At 45.2% G+C, this 19,630-nt stretch overlaps 1 protein-coding gene across 1 annotated transcript in view; it reads right to left on the reverse strand.

Annotated features, from left to right (window-relative positions):
• The window catches only part of LRP1B (LDL receptor related protein 1B), a 1,659,362-nt gene that overhangs the window by 574,002 nt on the left and 1,065,730 nt on the right, over positions 1 to 19,630 (reverse strand). The window contains exon 23 of the mRNA XM_069732880.1: positions 7,738 to 7,983. Coding sequence (XP_069588981.1) covers positions 7,738 to 7,983 — 246 coding nt within the window. The remainder of the gene's footprint in view (positions 1 to 7,737; positions 7,984 to 19,630) is intronic.

The following is a 19,630-nucleotide window of genomic DNA, read 5'->3' on the forward strand; positions in this document are numbered from 1 at the left end:
AATGCTAAGATAGCTAATGGGCGTCCCTTTTGTAATTATTAGATTTATATATAGATGCTTTGAATTAAGCCTTTTTGCTATAAATCACTTTTTTGCCCTTTTTTCTCACTTGCTTAAAAATCGCATTTTCTCAAAATTCACAATCGATATGTAAGGAGGTTGCTTTCCCTGCTCCTTGCCTGGAACCACTTATTCAGACAGCTGGGTTGTTGGGGGGAAGACTTTCTGCCCTGGACAGGGGACGAGGTGACTACTGGGAAGAGAGAGAGGTGTGGTAAGAAAAAGTGCGGGAGAGCAGAGAGAGGGCAGCGTGCCAAAGAGAGGGAGGGCAGACTGCAGCGCCATGCTCCCCTAAAAGTAGTGCTCCCTGTGAGGGCATTGAGGCTGAGATACCCACCAGAGTGAAGGCTGGATGTGAGGGTGTAGACTCGGAAGCCTGCTGAATCAGAGAAGACTCTTCTCCTGACAGCGCAGAGACAGTGACTTGGGTGCAGCCCTGGTGACCACAGTGACAAGCCAAGATCCCTGAGTGTGATAAGTAACTGCCCAGTGTGTGTGTGACATCCTTACTACAGAGAAACTGCCAGACTTCTGCAGCAGTGACCCAGACTGTGCTACTTCCTGATTTCAGTTTCACTTTGAAGAGAAAAGACTGCACAGGTTTAACCCCAGAGTTTCCAGTTCTCAGAAGACAGGAAAGACTTCAGAATCTTCAAGTGCTGCTGGTGACTGTACCCACATTGGAATAAGGACCCTCCAGTCAGGATCTCCCTGGACTGATAAGTTACAAGAACACTCGTTTTTCCATTTCTATTCTGCTTACCTGTTTCATAGCTTCAGTTAACTTGTTGTATACTGTTATACTGCTTGCTTTATCTCTATTAACCCCTTGTTTACTCCCTGCGAGGAGAACCTTACTCCTGTTAATAAATCCCCTTCAACAGTTGGTCTGTCTGTTCCGTGGTGACATACTCAACCCTGCACTTTATTACACTTGGCGTAGTCAGTAGGATGTCACACGGTAGCGCGGAAAGGGCAGACCAAGCAGTTGGGGGAGACCCCAGGTCTAGCATCTCCCTGGGAGCCATGTTAGTTAACCTACCAAAATTTTCAGGGAGCAATGTCATGTTGTGGAGTTGGACAGAGCGCATCCGAGGGATGATGCGGATGCATCCTATGATACCGGCTCTGCACGTGGAAATAGCTGTGATGGCCCTAGAGGGGGATGCACGGGACTCTGTTATGCTCAGACCCCCCCAGGCGAGAGATACCCTGGACAAAGTATTACACATTCTTGAGGAGACGCATGGGGACCCCACTGACGTACGGGAGCTGCGCATGCGACTGTTCCGCCGGGTGCAAAGAGAGGGGGAGACCGTGACGCAATATATGAACGCACTGCAGGAGCTTCATACTGCCATTATACGGAAGGACAGCATAGGTGTGGGGTCAGTTGAAGTTGTGCTGTGAGACCAACTGGTGACAGGCGTGCTAGATGTGTTGATGAAACAGGCCCTGCGAGAGCGCATGCGCGTAAAGCCAGATATGACTTTCTCTGAGGTCGGGAGTGAGTCACGCGCGTGCGAGCAAGAGCAAGGGGTGGTAGTGCCAGTGGGAAAGGTCTGGAGCGGGGAGGTAACTGCCCCTCAATGGGTTGAAGACTTGAAGAAGGAGGTTAAGCGAGTCCATGAGGAAGTAGCTGAATATAAGAAGCCCCTACGCAAACACCTGCTACCGGCAAGGCTAAGAAGAAGAAGAAGAAGAAGAGGACAGCAGTTGTTGACGAAGCAGAGAAAGCATATCTCAACCTTACTGATGAGCAGCTCCTAGACCATTTCGTTTGGGAGTATGTACAAGAAGAAAGGCAGAAGGAGATGCGAGGATTGCAGGTATCTGACTCCCCTCAAAAGAATAAAGAGAAGCACAAAGAGTCCTCGCCCGTGGAATGGCAAGCTTTAAGAGAGGGGGAATGTAAGGAGGTTGCTTTCCCTGCTCCTTGCCTGGAACCACTTAGTCAGACAGCTGGGTTGTTGGGGGGAAGACTTTCTGTCCTGGACAGAGGGGACGAGGTGACTGCTGGGAAGAGAGAGGGGTGTGGTGAGAAAAAGTGCGGGAGAGCAGATAGAGGGCAGCGCGCCAAAGAAAGGGCAGACTGCAGCGCCATGCTCCCCTAAAAGTAGTGCTCCCTGTGAGGGCATTGAGGCTGAGATACCCACCAGAGTGAAGGCTGGATGTGAGGGTGTAGACTCGGAAGCCTGCTGAATCAGAGAAGACTCTTCTCCTGACAGCACAGAGACAGTGACTTGGGTGCAGCCCTGGTGACCACAGTGACAAGCAAAGATCACTGAGTGTGAAAAGTAACTGCCCAGTGTGTGTGTGACATCTTTACTACAGAGAAACTGCCAGACTTCTGCAGCAGTGACCCAGACTGTGCTACTTCCTGATTTCAGTTTCACTTTGAAGAGAAAAGACTGCACAGGTTTAACCCCAGAGTTTCCAGTTCTCAGAAGACAGGAAAGACTTCAGAATCTTCAAGTGCTGCTGGTGACTGTACTTACATTGGAATAAGGACCCTGGATCTCCCTGGACTGATAAGTTACAAGAACACTCGTTTTTCCATTTCTATTCTGCTTACCTGTTTCATAGCTTCAGTTAACTTGTTGTGTACTGTTATACTGCTTGCTTTATCTCTATTAACCCCTTGTTTACTCCCAGTGAGGAGAATCTTACTCCTGTTAATAAATCCCCTTCAACAGTTGGTCTGTCTGTTCCGTGGTGACATACTCAACTCTGCACTTTATGACAGATAGTCCATACAGATGAGTCCACCTACAGGTTTTTAATTATTTAGTTAAGGATAAATACAAATGTACTATACTATCACAACATGGTAGCAAAACTCTCATTAGGTTGCAACTCACATCACAATCTTTGAATGGACACATATTTATACATGTAGAATAAATATCTTGTGACGGAGTATTACAAAAGTATGTTTTCTTTTTCAAAGCTGGTTGTCTCCAACCAATTATAATGAAATATGTTAAGACAAGATGAAGGGTAATGAAGGACTCATCTCTCTGTTGTCAAGTAAATATTTTGATACTTGCCAACATGATATCTAAACATGGCGCTATCTCTGACAGGCCCATGGTGTGAGAATGGACCCGGAAATGACCCGTTTTCGAGATCAATTGGAGTTTAGTGATGAACGAATATACTCGGTACTCGTGATTTCCCGAGCGCGCTCGGGTGTCCTCCGAGTATTTTTTAGTGCTCGGAGATTTAGTTTTTATCGCCGCAGCTAAATGATTTACATCTGTTAGCCAGCATAAGTACATGTGGGGGTTGCCTGGTTGCTAGGGAATCCCCACATGTACTTATGCTGGCTAACAGATGTAAATCATTCAGCTGCAGTGATGAAAACTAAATGTCCAAGTATTTACAAATACTCGGAGGACACCCGAGCATGCTCGGGAAATCTCGAGTATAGAGTATATTTGCTCATCACTACTGGAGTTCCATCAGTGAGATCCTCTGCAATTAGCAAATTCTAAACTTATTAAGATGGGAAAACTTTTGAAGACTGGAGTGACACATTAATTTTTCATGGCAGTTTTTTTTTTTTTAGCCAAAATCAGGATTGGGAGCCTTTATATTTCTTCCTTCTCTTGGATCTACTACTGGCTGGGGCCATGTAACTGTCCTGTAATGCATGAGTTGGAGTGACCCCATTGATGAATGGCCATGCCACCTGCCTAGCATCCGCCCGCTTCTCCCGACAGCTGCCGCATATATACATTGGAAGTTGTAAGGATTTGTAAAGAGGATTTGTATGAACTGAGCTCATTTGCAGAATATGTTCCATACCTAAAGGATTAAACACAGCAGACACCACCGATAAACAGTTTATCCCTTTAAATGGTGAGCATCAACTATGGAATCTAAGTGGTTAGAAATAGAAGGACCTCTGTCATTTCCATTGGGTCTCCCTGTCGTGATCATGGGAAGCTAATGGGTTGTTTCATCACATGGATAAAAGTGTTGGAAACATGGACAAGCATTCAGTTTTTAAAGGGGTTATATCAATTTCCTAAAAGAATGGTTAGAATTGCAAAGTGCTTGTAACAACAAGCAACTTTGCAATTTATCTCTTATTTAAAATCCTTTCCGTTCTTGAGAATAGAGGGATTTTAATGTTTTTTAAATACAGCTTGTTGCCTAGATTACGAGCCATATCTGCAGTCTATTAGAGGTTATCAGTCTCCTAGGCAAGGAGCTCATTGTTTGCTATGCAGTTTGCAAGTGCTGAGTGCAGTTTGCCCAATTATTGGATCAAGCCAGCTTCAGTGCCACAGTGTTTTTCCGATGCTGCCAAGGTTAAAGCTGCCTGTGCCAACAGCAAAGGTAAATGAACAGTTTGGACCATCAGTGCAACCATGCTGCTTCTTTGAGCAACCTTTAGGAACACACTGGCCCCTGATATGCAGAATTACGGGAGACAAAGGAGCAGTGTGCTCCTAAAGAAAGAAGATTAGTAGTGATGAGCGAGTGTACTCGGTACTTGGGTTTTCCAAGCATTAAGATTATTTTGGAGTCACTGCAGCTGCATCATTTGCGGCTGCTAGACAGCCTGAATACATGTGGGGGTTGCCTGTTTGTTAGGGAATTCCCACATGTATTCAGGCCGTCTAGCAGCTGCAAATCATGCAGCTGCAGCGACTCAAACATAATCTCCAAGCACACCCAAAATACTGGGAGACCACCCGAGCATGCTCGGAAAACCCGAGTACCGAGTACACTCGCTCATCACTAAAGAGTATGCAACCTCTCTTTTCATAAAGATTCACTTTGTGGAGAGCGCCAATTTGGCGTAGGGCGACTTATACTCCATGAAATGCTCCCCTAGGAATTTAAATATGTAATTAGCCTCCTCAGAGAGGAAGAGGACATTTAACCTTGTGCCACCTATTGGAGGTATAAATCCTAAAAATCAATATCATCCCTTTAAATTAACTTGCCACATGACTTATGGTAAGAAGCCAAACCGGAAACTCCATTTGCAGACATGTGTTTTGGGGTGCTTTCTCCTCATCAGTGCAAAACACGAGAGCCGGTCTGGTTTGACAACCTTTTTAGCAATAGTTTGAATTTTTTAAGCAGGTACTTAAGAAGAATATTCTAAAAAAGAGCCCACACAGACTTATTAGCATCTAATTAAGCAGAGCTGATGTGTTAATGTGGACCATGTTTCAACTGTTCATATGCCTGCTATTAATCTCCATGTATAAGTCCATTAGGCAGATGGAGGCTTCACACCTGCTTTCCATATCCATTTATCTATAGGGTTCACTGGTGTTTGTGAGCGCAGTAGTGACGGATGGCATACTAATGATACATTTCTGTGGGCTCGGTTGCTTAGAAGCCAATGTAAGGGCTTTAGAAAATCACAAAGATCTATTCTCTTTTATATCACAGAGCGTCTTATTTTCAGTAAGGCGAAGGGGCCTTTTGTATCCCTGTGTCAAAGAGCATCTTATTTTCGGCAAGGCAAAAAGGAAGTAGATCAAGGTAGCCTTCTATTCTTTGTATGAGTATATGGAAACATCTAGATTTTGGAGCACACAAGGCTCTGTTCACTTCCGCATGTTCTACTTGGTCACTGAGGCAGGACAACAACAAAAAAATATCACTGCTGGATTTTTTTTTTTTTATGAACACACTAAAAAGCACTCAATCAACCCTATTGCTTATAGTAGTCCATCAGGTTTTCATTACATGTTTATTTTTTGGGGGGCCGAATTTGCGATGGAAGCTTTGAACCAAGCCTCTAATTCAACTGTGAACACAGCCTATAAAATTTGCTCAAAAAACACAAAAGAAAAACAAAAGTATGCAACAATATTTACACGAAACCTTACAAAATTGGAAAATATGTGTTGTATTCTTTTTGTTTTTTTTCTTGATTAGACTTAAAAGAAGATAAAAATTAAGTCAATGTATGAGGCTGCACCCAGGGTTGTAATTAAAGTGAAGTACTATAAATTATATTCTTTTGGATGCAACAATTAGTAAAGCTAGTTATATGTGTTAACATAAAAATACAAATAAATATTGGAAAAACTCTTAAAAAGATTGTTCAAAAACTGGCCATACATATTAGATACCGTAAGTGGTGTCTGAATCTGTCACAGTCTACTAATATATATAGGTATCTGTAATTCCACCTTGGTGGCAACTATGGGCATTTTGGCTTAACATTGTTCCTGTAGATTAGTAACTGCCAGAGGGGTCTAATACTCCTTATTCCCTTTCTCCATATTGGCATAGTCAATTAAGGCAATAGCTACCTGAAAATTCCCATGTACAATTTGGTATCCCTTTATGTTAGACCCCATTATGTCAAATGTTAGACCCCACCAATCCTGACAATGTGAACTGTGTCCTCTTAAAGGGTTTATCCAGGATGATTTTTTTTTACTATGAGCCTAAAAACTAACAGGCAGGTAGATACTAACTATATGCCTGGTCTACCCGGTGCCAGCTCAGAGCGGTCATCAACCACTCCTGCTGGAAACTCAGTGGCTCCACGTTAACTAAGCAGCTCCTCCTCTTCCGGGCTGCTCTGTCAATGGGTCTAGTGATGAGCGAATATACTTGTTACTCGAGATTTCCCAATCGTGCTCAGGAAATCTCGAGTAACGAGTATATTCACTCATCACTAGTCGTGACAGCCGTCATCATGCTCATTGAAAGCCAACTCCATGCTTGACAGCCAACTCCATGCAGTAGGAAGCAGGGAGACAGTTGTCAATCAGCACGATATAGACAGTCATGTCCAGTCAACAGATCAGAGTGGAAGAGAAGTCGCTGCCCTTTCGACATGACGTGAGCAGAAGCACTAACTTTCTGACAGGAGAGGTCCATGATCACTCTGTGCTGGCAGAGATTGGAGCTGGGCACAACAGGCAGGTAGGTCATTAGCCTGCCTGTTAGCTCTTAAGCCTATAAATAGTCCTGATAACCCCTTTAAGTGTTTGTCTCCTGCATACCCGAACCCCAATCACCCACTGCGCAAGCAACTGTAGCTTTTACTATTAAAGTAATGGCTGGATGGATTCTTACAATGCTGGGGGGCACTGAATTACACATAAGCAGATGAAGCACTTAATTAATGCTGTGCCACCTTACATTTCTGTATCCCGGAAGTGGGAACCCCATCGATCATAAATTATTGTATATCCTAATGATAAGCCATCAATTTATAAGACAGAAAACTAATAAAGTAAAAGAATGACCATAGTTTCCAAAATGTTTTATAATAGCTGCCTAAAAATTCCATGTATGATGACCAGAGATGATCCAAAACTGTATCTGGACCGTTGCCTGATGGCTATCTCGCTGTTGACCAGAACCTAGCTACCTATGTCTACCTACCGGGATCATCAGTGTTTCTTTGATTATGTAGGCCTGGAGCGACATCAACATTGTTGCATGACACATGCATGACTTCATGCTGGGCTTACTAATCAGAAGACCTCATAGATTTCAACATTAACCATGAACATCACTGAATGTGCGTATAGTAAATTTCAGATGATAATATTTTCGAAGGATTGATAATAATTAGTTATTAGCCAATTTTGTAAATAGAACATAAAATCTAATGCATGTAAACAATGCCAAAACATATGGTATATGGTATAGAACAATGGTCACCACCTAGGTGTTACATACCAACATTGTTGCATGTCTCTCCGTCAGGATTTAAAGTCCAACCTTCGTAGCAGGAACATTTTACAACATTTTTGTGTTGTTCACACACTTGACTGCATCTCAAATGCTTTGTGCAATAATCTACAATGTCGCAGGTCTTGTTATCAACACTCAGATACATTCCCTGTGGGCACGAGCAAACAATTCCTCTTCCAGGAGCAACACTACACTGGTGACTGCAGCCGCCATTGTTCAAATAACATTCATCTGAAAGGAATATAAAAGAGATAAAATACATTCAAGAGAAAAATAAGACACATTACCCAAAGGTAACCGAGCGACAAATAAAGTTTAACGAGGATTCACATATTTGGAATTAATTTCTTATTTTGGGGGGGTTTTGGGGGTCTACTCTACACAAGTCCATTTTTAATTTATCATTAAATTAGTCGAATTCTAAACTATTTGTACAGATGTAGGGTAAATTGGGCTGTGGAGAAAGTGGGGAGCATAAAAAGTCATAACAAAAGGATATTTTATACCCCTGATTATAAAACTGTCCATGATGTTCCAATGTGATACTCTTTCTTGTGGATCCGACCGGTCTACATCTTTCTGAAAGTTTCCGAATGTCGGTGTTTGTTCATGAAGGGCGCTGGATGTCTCACTCAGTTCATTAGCTGAGCCAATCTCCTTCTCTATCATATCTGTTGTAGAGACAGAATTTCAACTTCTTTTTGCTCCCAAGAATCACCGGTTGATTTTAATCAGTGTTTTTATCTGATCTTCATCCATTTCTTGGTCCATGACTCAGTGTTCACCACCAATGTGGCATCTGTTTTAATAGTATGTATGCAGAAAGAAAAAGATGAAGGTTTCCAAACTTCTCATCTCTTTTAGAAATTGAAAAAATGGCTGCATTAGGATTCAACTCGGGTGGCACTTGTGTGCTGTCCATCCTCATGGATGTTTTGGAATATAATGGACTATATTTATCAAAAATTTAGTTCAAAGTTGGATCAAAAAGCACGCATGCTATAAAGTTCATTAAATATAATGATTATGTGTCCTATCTGTATAAAAAGAAAAAAACAACAAACTTCTAAATATTGAAAAAAATAGAAACAAAAAAAAATAATTTTTGAAAATATTTAGAAATTTAAAGTTAAAGCTGATTATCTAGATCAGGCCACAATGGCCCTTTAGATATTCCAGTGCAATCCACGGGCTAGTAATAGTGGCGTACCGTATCAAGGGCCCACCAACGTCCCTGGCATCTCGATATCAGCATTGTCTGCATCCTAAAAATGCAGATACCACGGCAAAAATTGGTAGAATGATGAGCAAAATTGAGTTAAGCATGTTGGGTCTGCCCTCCGCAATAGTTATGACCTCTCATGTGGCCTCTTGGTGAAATTAATTGCCGACCTCTGATCTAGACCAGTGATGCATTTGGTTCTCCATCTTTCATCTCATGTACAGTATATGATTCTATTACATCACTTTTTCATATAAAGAAATAATTGAAGTTCCCTTCATTAGGCCTCCTGGATGAATTGATAAATCTGTATGCGTGAACAAGGCCACTTTAAATGTTTGCTTACTTTTCACCTTCTAGAAAGTTATGGAAGAAATGGTCTAATCTGTTGATAATCTATAAAGTGCCTCAGTAGTCTTGTTTTATGAACATTTGACCTGTTCTTCACATAATGATTGGAATTCATGAGGTAAATCAAAAAGATGGTGTCACAAGGTTTGGGTCTCTGCTACTCTTCATCTTATTCTATTTTTTTGTCATGATAATTGTAGGTGAAACCAATGGGGTTTTATAAATAGGCCAAGTTATAGTTTCCTGATTGTGGTTTCCAGAATTCCTTGAGAATGTCGCTCATGTCAGTTTTAACATTTTGAAAAAATGTTCTAATCCTTTGTTTGAATTTCATTGATATTTTGCTTTCCTTGATTGTCTTCATTGTTCATTGTTCTTCCTTATGGCCTCTTTTTTCACCTTTTATGACCATCTTAACCCTCTTTTCTGTCTCTTCACAACAAATGAGTTGGGTCTTCTCATAATACAATAGAGCTCCATTCTGGTAGGCTCCGATTCATCAAAGCTTTTACTCCAGTACTCTAGGGTAAAAGTTCTTGAAAGAGGAGAAAATTTGGATGCAACGCGGGCTGCGATAACATTTTTAGACTTTTGGTGTTTTCGTGTAATTTTTGACTTGTTCTGACAAAGTTGAGCTGTGGGCGGACATGGGAGTGATTGGGTGTGGTGAATGCTGCTCATTAATTTCCTGATGAGCAGTGGTATACCATATACCACAAATCTTACTGCAATCCCTGATCGCAGTAAGATTTGTGGTGAGCAAAAGTGTCTGATTCCATCACACCTCCTTAATAACGCTAGTGTGAAAAACTCCAATTTTGTTGAATTGGGGCCAAAGTCTTAATCAACACCAACCATGATGTTGAAATGCTCCATATCCATTAGCAGATCTCCCAGTTTTTTACAGGGTTCAAAGGATTCAATGAAAAGGGCGTAAAGTGAGTATAACTGTGCTTTTTTATCCCAAAATTAAGGAGTCTGTGTCTTTCTTTCATATAAAGGATTTTATTCTGACGGTGTCTTTTTTACAGTCTATCTATGGGGTTAATAATGGGGGTGTCTTATAGACGCCTTTCCATTACTAACCTGTGGGCTTGATGTCAGCGGCCATAAAACAGCTGACATCAACCCTAGAGTTGAGCGACCTTGACCTTTTTAGAGTCGAGCCAGGTTTCGCGAAACCCGACTATCTCAAAAGTCGGGTCGAGTGAAATCGGCCGATTATGACGTAAAGTCGGGATCGACCGAAACACGAAACCCAATGCAAGTCAATGGGGCAGCATAGTCGGCAGTGAGTGGGGGCCAGGAAAACACCTAGAGTGCCCATTTTAATGTCAAAACCATCCATTCTTCTTAATGAAGCTTGTCAAGCGAAATTTACCTTATAATAATTGGAAGGCATTTGAAATTGGGGGTCATTTGGCTAAAGTTGTGGTGGGTAGGGCTGGTTCAAGTAATTAGTGGGCCCAGGAAATCTGGACCACGTCACGGCAGTGGAGCAGGGAGAGGTAAGTATTTCAACTTTGCAAGTGCTGTGAACCTGAGCAAGCAGGGGGGGCCCACTCGTTGGCATTGGCACTGGCACAGGGCCCCTCAAAGTACAGCGGTGTGTTTGCACGGCAGGGGCGCCTCCCACCGGCAGCAACACTTTTGCGTACTATGAGAGGCCCTGTGCCAGTGACGTCGCCAACTAGTATTCCTCCCCCCCACCTGATGAAGGAACCTGCACTTTCATCTGCACCTTCCTCTTTGTCCCCGTGTAAGGTGGTATGGTATGCGGGAAGAGCAACCTGACTTTCAGCAGGGTCACAATGTTGTTGTGTAGCGTGCACGGGGAATGTTGCGTTATGGGTCAATGTACAAGCAGACTCATCTATCACTGGCTGGGCAATGGGCAGGATGAGGAGGAAACACAGATATAGGCCCAAAGAATAAAGTTGGCTAAATGCAGTTCAAAATTGGTAACACAGGAATAACCAGGGGGCATTGCAGTGGAGGACAACTGGAATGAGAGGCTGACACAGAGAGTAGGCCCAAATCAGTAAGTAGTCGAAATGCAGTTCAAAATTGGCAACCGTAGTAAACAGGCGGCACAGCTTGGTTCAGTGGAGGAGAACAGCAAGGAGTGGCAGACACCGATAGTAGGCCCCAACCCAACTAATAGGCCAAATGCAGTCTAACATTAACAACTACTTAACGAGCGCCTGAAAACGGAATTTCAGGACAGGAAACCAGGAGAACAGCAAGGAGTGGCAGACACCGATAGTAGACCCCAAACCAACTAGTACGCCAAATGCAGTTGTTCCGTTTAACCACAATTCAATGAGAGCATGAAGATCGAAGCTCAGGAAAGGCAACCTGGAGAACACCTTGGAGTGGAACACACCATCTCTCTACACCCCATACCCAATTTGTAGGCCTAATGCAGTGTAGTTTCCAACAACTACTAAACGAGAGCCGGAAGATCGAAGCTCAGGAAAGGCAACCTGGAGAACACCTTGGAGTGGAACACACCATCTCTCTACACCCCATACCCAATTTGTAGGCCTAATGCAGTGTAGTTTCCAACAACTACTAAACGAGAGCCGGAAGATCGAAGCTCAGGAAAGGCAACCTGGAGAACACCTTGGAGTGGAACACACCATCTCTCTACACCCCATACCCAATTTGTAGGCCTAATGCAGTGTAGTTTCCAACAACTACTAAACGAGAGCCGGAAGATCGAAGCTCAGGAAAGGCAACCTGGAGAACACCTTGGAGTGGAACACACCATCTCTCTACACCCCATACCCAATTTGTAGGCCTAATGCAGTGTAGTTTCCAAGAACTACTAAACGAGAGCCGGAAGATCGAAGCTCAGGAAAGGCAACCTGGAGAACACCTTGGAGTGGAACACACCATCTCTCTACACCCCATACCCAATTTGTAGGCCTAATGCAGTGTAGTTTCCAACAACTACTAAACGAGAGCTAGAAGATCGAAGCTCAGGAAAGGCAACCTGGAGAACACCTTGGAGTGGAACACACCATCTCTCTACACCCCATACCCAATTTGTAGGCCTAATGCAGTGTAGTTTCCAAGAACTACTAAACGAGAGCCGGAAGATCGAAGCTCAGGAAAGGCAACCTGGAGAACACCTTGGAGTGGAACACACCATCTCTCTACACCCCATACCCAATTTGTAGGCCTAATGCAGTGTAGTTTCCAACAACTACTAAACGAGAGCCGGAAGATTGAAGCTCAGGAAAGGCAACCTGGAGAACACCTTGGAGTGGAACACACCATCTCTCTACACCCCATACCCAATTTGTAGGCCTAATGCAGTGTAGTTTCCAAGAGCTACTAAACGAGAGCCAGAAGATCGAAGCTCAGGAAAGGCAACCTGGAGAACACCTTGGAGTGGAACACACCATCTCTCTACACCCCATACCCAATTTGTAGGCCTAATGCAGCGTAGTTTCCAACAACTACTAAACGAGAGCCGGAAGATCGAAGCTCAGGAAAGGCAACCTGGAGAACACCTTGGAGTGGAACACACCATCTCTCTACACCCCATACCCAATTTGTAGGCCTAATGCAGCGTAGTTTCCAAGAACTACTAAACGAGAGCCGGAAGATCGAAGCTCAGGAAAGGCAACCTGGAGAACACCTTGGAGTGGAACACACCATCTCTCTACACCCCATACCCAATTTGTAGGCCTAATGCAGCGTAGTTTCCAACAACTACTAAACGAGAGCATGAAGATCGAAGCATTGGCGAGGAAACCTGGGGAACACATTGGAGTGGAACACACCATCTCTCTACACCCCATACCCAATTTGTAGGCCTAATGCAGCGTAGTTTCCAACAACTACTAAACGAGAGCCGGAAGATCGAAGCTCAGGAAAGGCAACCTGGAGAACACCTTGGAGTGGAACACACCATCTCTCTACACCCCATACCCAATTTGTAGGCCTAATGCAGTGTAGTTTCCAAGAACTACTAAACGAGAGCCGGAAGATCGAAGCTCAGGAAAGGCAACCTGGAGAACACCTTGGAGTGGAACACACCATCTCTCTACACCCCATACCCAATTTGTAGGCCTAATGCAGCATAGTTTCCAACAACTACTAAACGAGAGCATGAAGATCGAAGCATTGGCGAGCAAACCTGGGGAACACCTTGGAGTGGAACACACCATCTCTCTACACCCCATACCAAATTTGTAGGCCTAATGCAGCCTACTTTCCGACAACTACTAAACGAGAGCATGAAGATCGAAGCTCAGGAAAGGCAACCTGGGGAACACCTTGGAGTGTAACAAACCCTCTCTCTACACCACGGAAGGGCTGATTCTTAGGAAGGAAGGCTGTCGGAAAGAAGCAGGGCGCGTCCGAGGGTGATTATATTCTTATTAGGTATATACTCACCCTCGGACGCGCCCTGCTTCTTTATTTGTAATGAATGTTTATTTGCAATGTGGTTTTGACTTACTCTATTTTTTTGGTAAATAATGATTTTATTATTTTCATTGTTTTGCATCTTCTTGGCAATAATATAAAGAAGACGCGACAGGACAACACTCGGTGGATGCCATATCTGTGTTTTAAATTGAAAAAAACTTTCAGTTAACTACTTGCAGGAGAAAGTTATTGTAGCTGGTGGCCATTTTTAGTACTGTACCAGATTTTTGTTGTATGTGTTTGTTTTTAATGTTAAAATGTCTGCATTTGATATCTCTCCAGTATTTTCTTTTTTATAAGCAAAATACTTATTTTTATATTTTCTGATGTTGGTTCAAGGGGTACACGGGCAGCAGTAGACAGGTCAGTGGAGGCCTAGTGGAAGGATGGACCGCAGACAGGCTTCGAAGCCCTAACATAATAAATTGGGCTGGCTGTAGGCAATTTAAAATTGGTTCCAGGGGAACACGGGCGGCAGTAGCCAGGTCAGTGTAGTAGTAGTGGAAAGAACGGGCCGCAGACAGGCTTCGTAGGCCTAACATAACAAAAATTGGGCTGTAGGCAATTTAAAATTGGTTCCAGGGGAACACGGGCGGCAGTAGCCAGGTCAGTGTAGTAGTAGTGGAAAGAACGGGCCGCAGACAGGCTTCGAAGGCCTAACATAACAAAAATTGGGCTGTAGGCAATTTAAAATTGGTTCCAGGGGAACACGGGCGGCAGTAGACAGGTCAGTGGAGGCCTAGTGGAAGGAGGGACCGCAGACAGGCTTCGAAGCCCTAACATAATAAATTGGGCTGGCTGGAGGCAATTTAAAATTGGTTCCAGGGGAACACGGGCGGCAGTAGACAGGTCAGTGGAGGCCTAGTGGAAGGAGGGACCGCAGACAGGCTTCGAAGCCCTAACATAATAAATTGGGCTGGCTGTAGGCAATTTAAAATTGGTTCCAGGGGAACACGGGCGGCAGTAGCCAGGTCAGTGTAGTAGTAGTGGAAAGAACGGGCCGCAGACAGGCTTCGAAGGCCTAACATAACAAAAATTGGGCTGTAGGCAATTTAAAATTGGTTCCAGGGGAACACGGGCGGCAGTAGACAGGTCAGTGGAGGCCTAGTGGAAGGAGGGACCGCAGACAGGCTTCGAAGCCCTAACATAATAAATTGGGCTGGCTGGAGGCAATTTAAAATTGGTTCCAGGGGAACACGGGCGGCAGTAGACAGGTCAGTGGAGGCCTAGTGGAAGGAGGGACCGCAGACAGGCTTCGAAGCCCTAACATAATAAATTGGGCTGGCTGTAGGCAATTTAAAATTGGTTCAAGGGGAACACGGGCGGCAGTAGACAGGTCAGTGGAGGCCTAGTGGAAGGAGGGACCGCAGACAGGCTTCGAAGCCCTAACATAATAAATTGGGTTGGCTGTAGGCAATTTAAAATTGGTTCCAGGGGAACACGGGCAGCAGTACACAGGTCAGTGGAGGCCTAGTGGAAGGAGGGACCGCAGACAGGCTTCGAAGGCCTAACATAAGAAAAATGTCAATACAATGGTATTGACAGTGCCAGGCATTGAATGATGTCAGCGCATAGACTAAACATTGGTGGAGCTGTGAGAGAAAATTTTGCAAGTCGTAGAGCACTGTTTGACCTGGGGGGGGGGGGACTGTCTTGTGGCCGGCGGTACAGGCCCAGGGCCCCTCATATTACAACGGTGTGTCTGACGTTGGGTGCGCACCACCACCGCCAGACACTTTATTGTACTATGAGGGACCTAGTGGCAGTGCCGTCGACCAAAAGCGGGCACACCCACCTCTTCAGACAAACAGTACTCTCACGGGTGCTGGTGCCAAGTGGCGATACCACGGCCCCGTGTGGGGACTTTGGCCATTTAGGGAGGTGTTAACATGTCGGATGCTGGACAATCAGGTGCTGCAAATTACGAGATTGGAAAAGTCGTTCAGAATAGTCCACAGGCAAGACCTTTACATAGGAAAGCTAGGTGTCAGCCGGGCAAGGTGGGGCAAAAGATTTCGAAATCCAGTTGTGGTTCATTTTAATGAAGGTTAGATCATCTACATTTTGGGTAGCCAGACGAGTCCTTTTTTCTGTTAGTATTGAACCTGCAGCACTGAATACTCTTTCTGATAGGACACTAGCTGCCGGGCAAGCAAGCTCCTGCAATGCATATTCTGCCAATTCTGGCCAGGTGTCTAATTTTGATGCCCAGTAATCAAATGGGAATGACGGTTGAGGGAGAACATCGATAAGGGATGAAAAATAGTTTGTAACCATACTGGACAAATGTTGTCTCCTGTCACTTTGAATTGATGCTGCAGTACCTGTCCTGTCTGCGGTCATAGCAAAATCACTCCACAACCTGGTCAGAAAACCCCTCTGGCCAATGCCACTTCTGATTTCTGCCCCTCGAACTCCTCTGGTCTGCTGGCCCCTGCAGCTCGTGTGAGAACGATCACGGGCGCTGTGTGCAGGGAATGCCAGAAGCAAACGGTCAACAAGAGTTGATTGTTTGGTTGCTAATATTAGTTCCAAGTTCTCATGTGGCATTATATTTTGCAATTTGCCTTTATAGCGAGGATCAAGGAGGCAGGCCAACCAGTAATCGTCATCGTTCATCATTTTAGTTATGCATGTGTCCCTTTTGAGGACACGTAAGGCATAATCCGCCATGTGGGCCAAAGTTCCAGTTCTCAAATCTCCGGTTGTGCTTGGTTGAGGGGCAGTTTCAGGCAAATCCACGTCACTTGTGTCCCTCCAAAAACCAGAACCCGGCCTTGCCGCGCCACCAATTTCCAGTGGCCCCGGAAAAGCTTCCTCATTACAAATATAATCATCCCCATCATGCTCCTCGTCCTCCTCCTCCTCTTCGCCCGCTAACTCGTCCTGTACACTGCCCTGGCCAGACAATGGCTGACTGTCATCAAGGCTTTCCTCTTCCTCAGCTGCAGACGCCTGATCCTTTATGTGCGTCAAACTTTGCATCAGCAGACGCATTAGGGGGATGCTCATGCTTATTATGGCGTTGTCTGCACTAACCAGCCGTGTGCATTCCTCAAAACACTGAAGGACTTGACACATGTCTTGAATCTTCGACCACTGCACACCTGACAACTCCATGTCTGCCATTCTACTGCCTGCCCGTGTATGTGTATCCTCCCACAAAAACATAACAGCCCGCCTCTGTTCGCACAGTCTCTGAAGCATGTGCAGTGTTGAGTTCCACTTTGTTGCAATGTCTATGATTAGGCGATGCTGGGGAAGGTTCAAAGAACGCTGATAGGTCTGCATACGGCTGGAGTGTACGGGCGAACGGCGGATATGTGAGCAAAGTCCACGCACTTTGAGGAGCAGGTCGGATAACCCCGGATAACTTTTCAGGAAGCACTGCACCACCAGGTTTAAGGTGTGAGCCAGGCAAGGAATGTGTTTCAGTTGGGAAAGGGAGATGGCAGCCATGAAATTCCTTCCGGTATCACTCACTACCTTGCCTGCCTCAAGATCTACAGTGCCCAGCCACGACTGCGTTTCTTTCTGCAAGAACTCGGACAGAACTTCCGCGGTGTGTCTGTTGTCGCCCAAACACTTCATAGCCAATACAGCCTGCTGACGTTTGCCAGTAGCTGCCCCATAATGGGAGACCTGGTGTGCAACAGTGGCAGCTGCGGATGGAGTGGTTGTGCGACTGCGGTCTGTGGACGAGCTCTCGCTTCTGCAGGAGGACGAAGAGGAGGAGGAGGGGGTGCGAATAGCTACAGCCAACTGTTTCCTAGACCGTGGGCTAGGCAGAACTGTCCCAAACTTGCTGTCACCTGTGGACCCTGCATCCACCACATTTACCCAGTGTGCCGTGATGGACACGTAACGTCCCTGGCCATGCCTACTGGTCCATGCATCTGTTGTCAGGTGCACCTTTGTGCTCACAGATTGCCTGAGTGCATGGACGATGCGCTCTTTAACATGCTGGTGGAGGGCTGGGATGGCTTTTCTGGAAAAAAAGTGTCGACTGGGTAGCTCGTAGCGTGGTACAGCGTAGTCCATCAGGGCATTGAAAGCTTCGCTTTCAACTAACCGGTAGGGCATCATCTCTAACGAGATTAGTCTAGCTATGTGGGCGTTCAAACCCTGTGTACGCGGATGCGAGGCTAAGTACTTCCTTTTTCTAACCATAGTCTCATGTAGGGCGAGCTGGACTGGAGAGCTGGAGATCGTGGAACTAGCGGGGGTGCCGGTGGACATGGCAGACTGAGAGACGGTGGGAGATGGTATTGTTGCCGCCGGTGTCCTAGATGCAGTGTTTCCTACTACGAAACTGGTGATTCCCTGACCCTGACTGCTTTGGCCTGGCAAAGAAACCTGCACAGATACTGCAGGTGGTGCGGAAAATGGTGGCCCTACACTGCCGGAAGGGATGTTGCGTTGCTGACTAGCTTCATTGGCCGAGGGTGCTACAACCTTAAGGGACGTTTGGTAGTTAGTCCAGGCTTGCAAATGCATGGTGGTTAAATGTCTATGCATGCAACTTGTATTGAGACTTTTCAGATTCTGTCCTCTGCTTAAGGTAGTTGAACATTTTTGACAGATGACTTTGCGCTGATCAATTGGATGTTGTTTAAAAAAATGCCAGACTGCACTCTTTCTAGCATCGGATACCTTTTCAGGCATTGCAGACTGAGCTTTAACCGGATGGCCATGCTGTCCTCCAACAGGTTTTGGCTTTGCCACGCGTTTTGGGCAAGATACGGGCCCGGCAGATGGAACCTGTTGCGATGTTGATGCCTGCTGCGGCCCCTCCTCCTCCGCTTCAGAACTGCTGCCGCCTGCACCCTGTTCCCCCAATGGCTGCCAATCGGGGTCAAGAACTGGGTCATCTATTACCTCTTCTTGTAGCTCGTGTGCAACTTCGTCTGTGTCACCGTGTCGGTCGGTGGTATAGCGTTCGTGATGGGGCAACATAGTCTCATCAGGGTCTGATTCTTGATCATTACCCTGCGAGGGCAATGTTGTGGTCTGAGTCAAAGGACCAGCATAGTAGTCTGGCTGTGGCTGTGCATCAGTGCACTCCATGTCAGATTCAACTTGTAATGGGCATGGACTGTTAACTGCTTCACTTTCTAAGCCAGGGACGGTATGTGTAAAGAGCTCCATGGAGTAACCCGTTGTGTCGCCTGCTGCATTCTTCTCTGTTGTTGTTTTTGCTGAAGAGGACAAGGAAGCGACTTGTCCCTGACCGTGAACATCCACTAACGACGCGCTGCTTTGACATTTACCAGTTTCACGAGAGGAGGCAAAAGAGCTAGAGGCTGAGTCAGCAAGATAAGCCAAAACTTGCTCTTGCTGCTCCAGCTTTAAAAGCGGTTTTCCTACTCCCAGAAAAGGGAGCGTTCGAGGCCTTGTGTAGCCAGACGACGAACCTGGCTCCACAGCTCCAGACTTAGGTGCAATATTTTTTTTCCCACGACCAGCTGATGCTCCACCACTACCACTACCCTCATTACCAGCTGACAATGAACGCGCCCGGCCACGACCTCTTCCACCAGACTTCCTCATTGTTTTAAAAACGTAAACAAACTAACGGTATTTGTTGCTGTCACACAAATTACACGGTGAGCTATAACTTCAGTATGATTTAGCTACCCCTTTACAGGTGAGTGAGACCACAACGAAAATCAGGCACAATGTTACACACTCTGTTGTTGGTGGCAACAAATGAGAGAGATGCCACACACGCAGGACTGTCACTGAAGCACAAATGTAAATATTAATCTCCCACTGATTTGATTTTTTTTTTTTTTTCAGGGAGACTTTAGGAAAAAAAATAATAGAATAAAATGATTTTTTCAGGAAGAATTTAGAAACCAA

The sequence above is a fragment of the Ranitomeya imitator genome, chromosome 7, assembly GCF_032444005.1.
Source record: "Ranitomeya imitator isolate aRanImi1 chromosome 7, aRanImi1.pri, whole genome shotgun sequence".
Taxonomy (NCBI): Eukaryota; Metazoa; Chordata; class Amphibia; order Anura; family Dendrobatidae; genus Ranitomeya; species Ranitomeya imitator.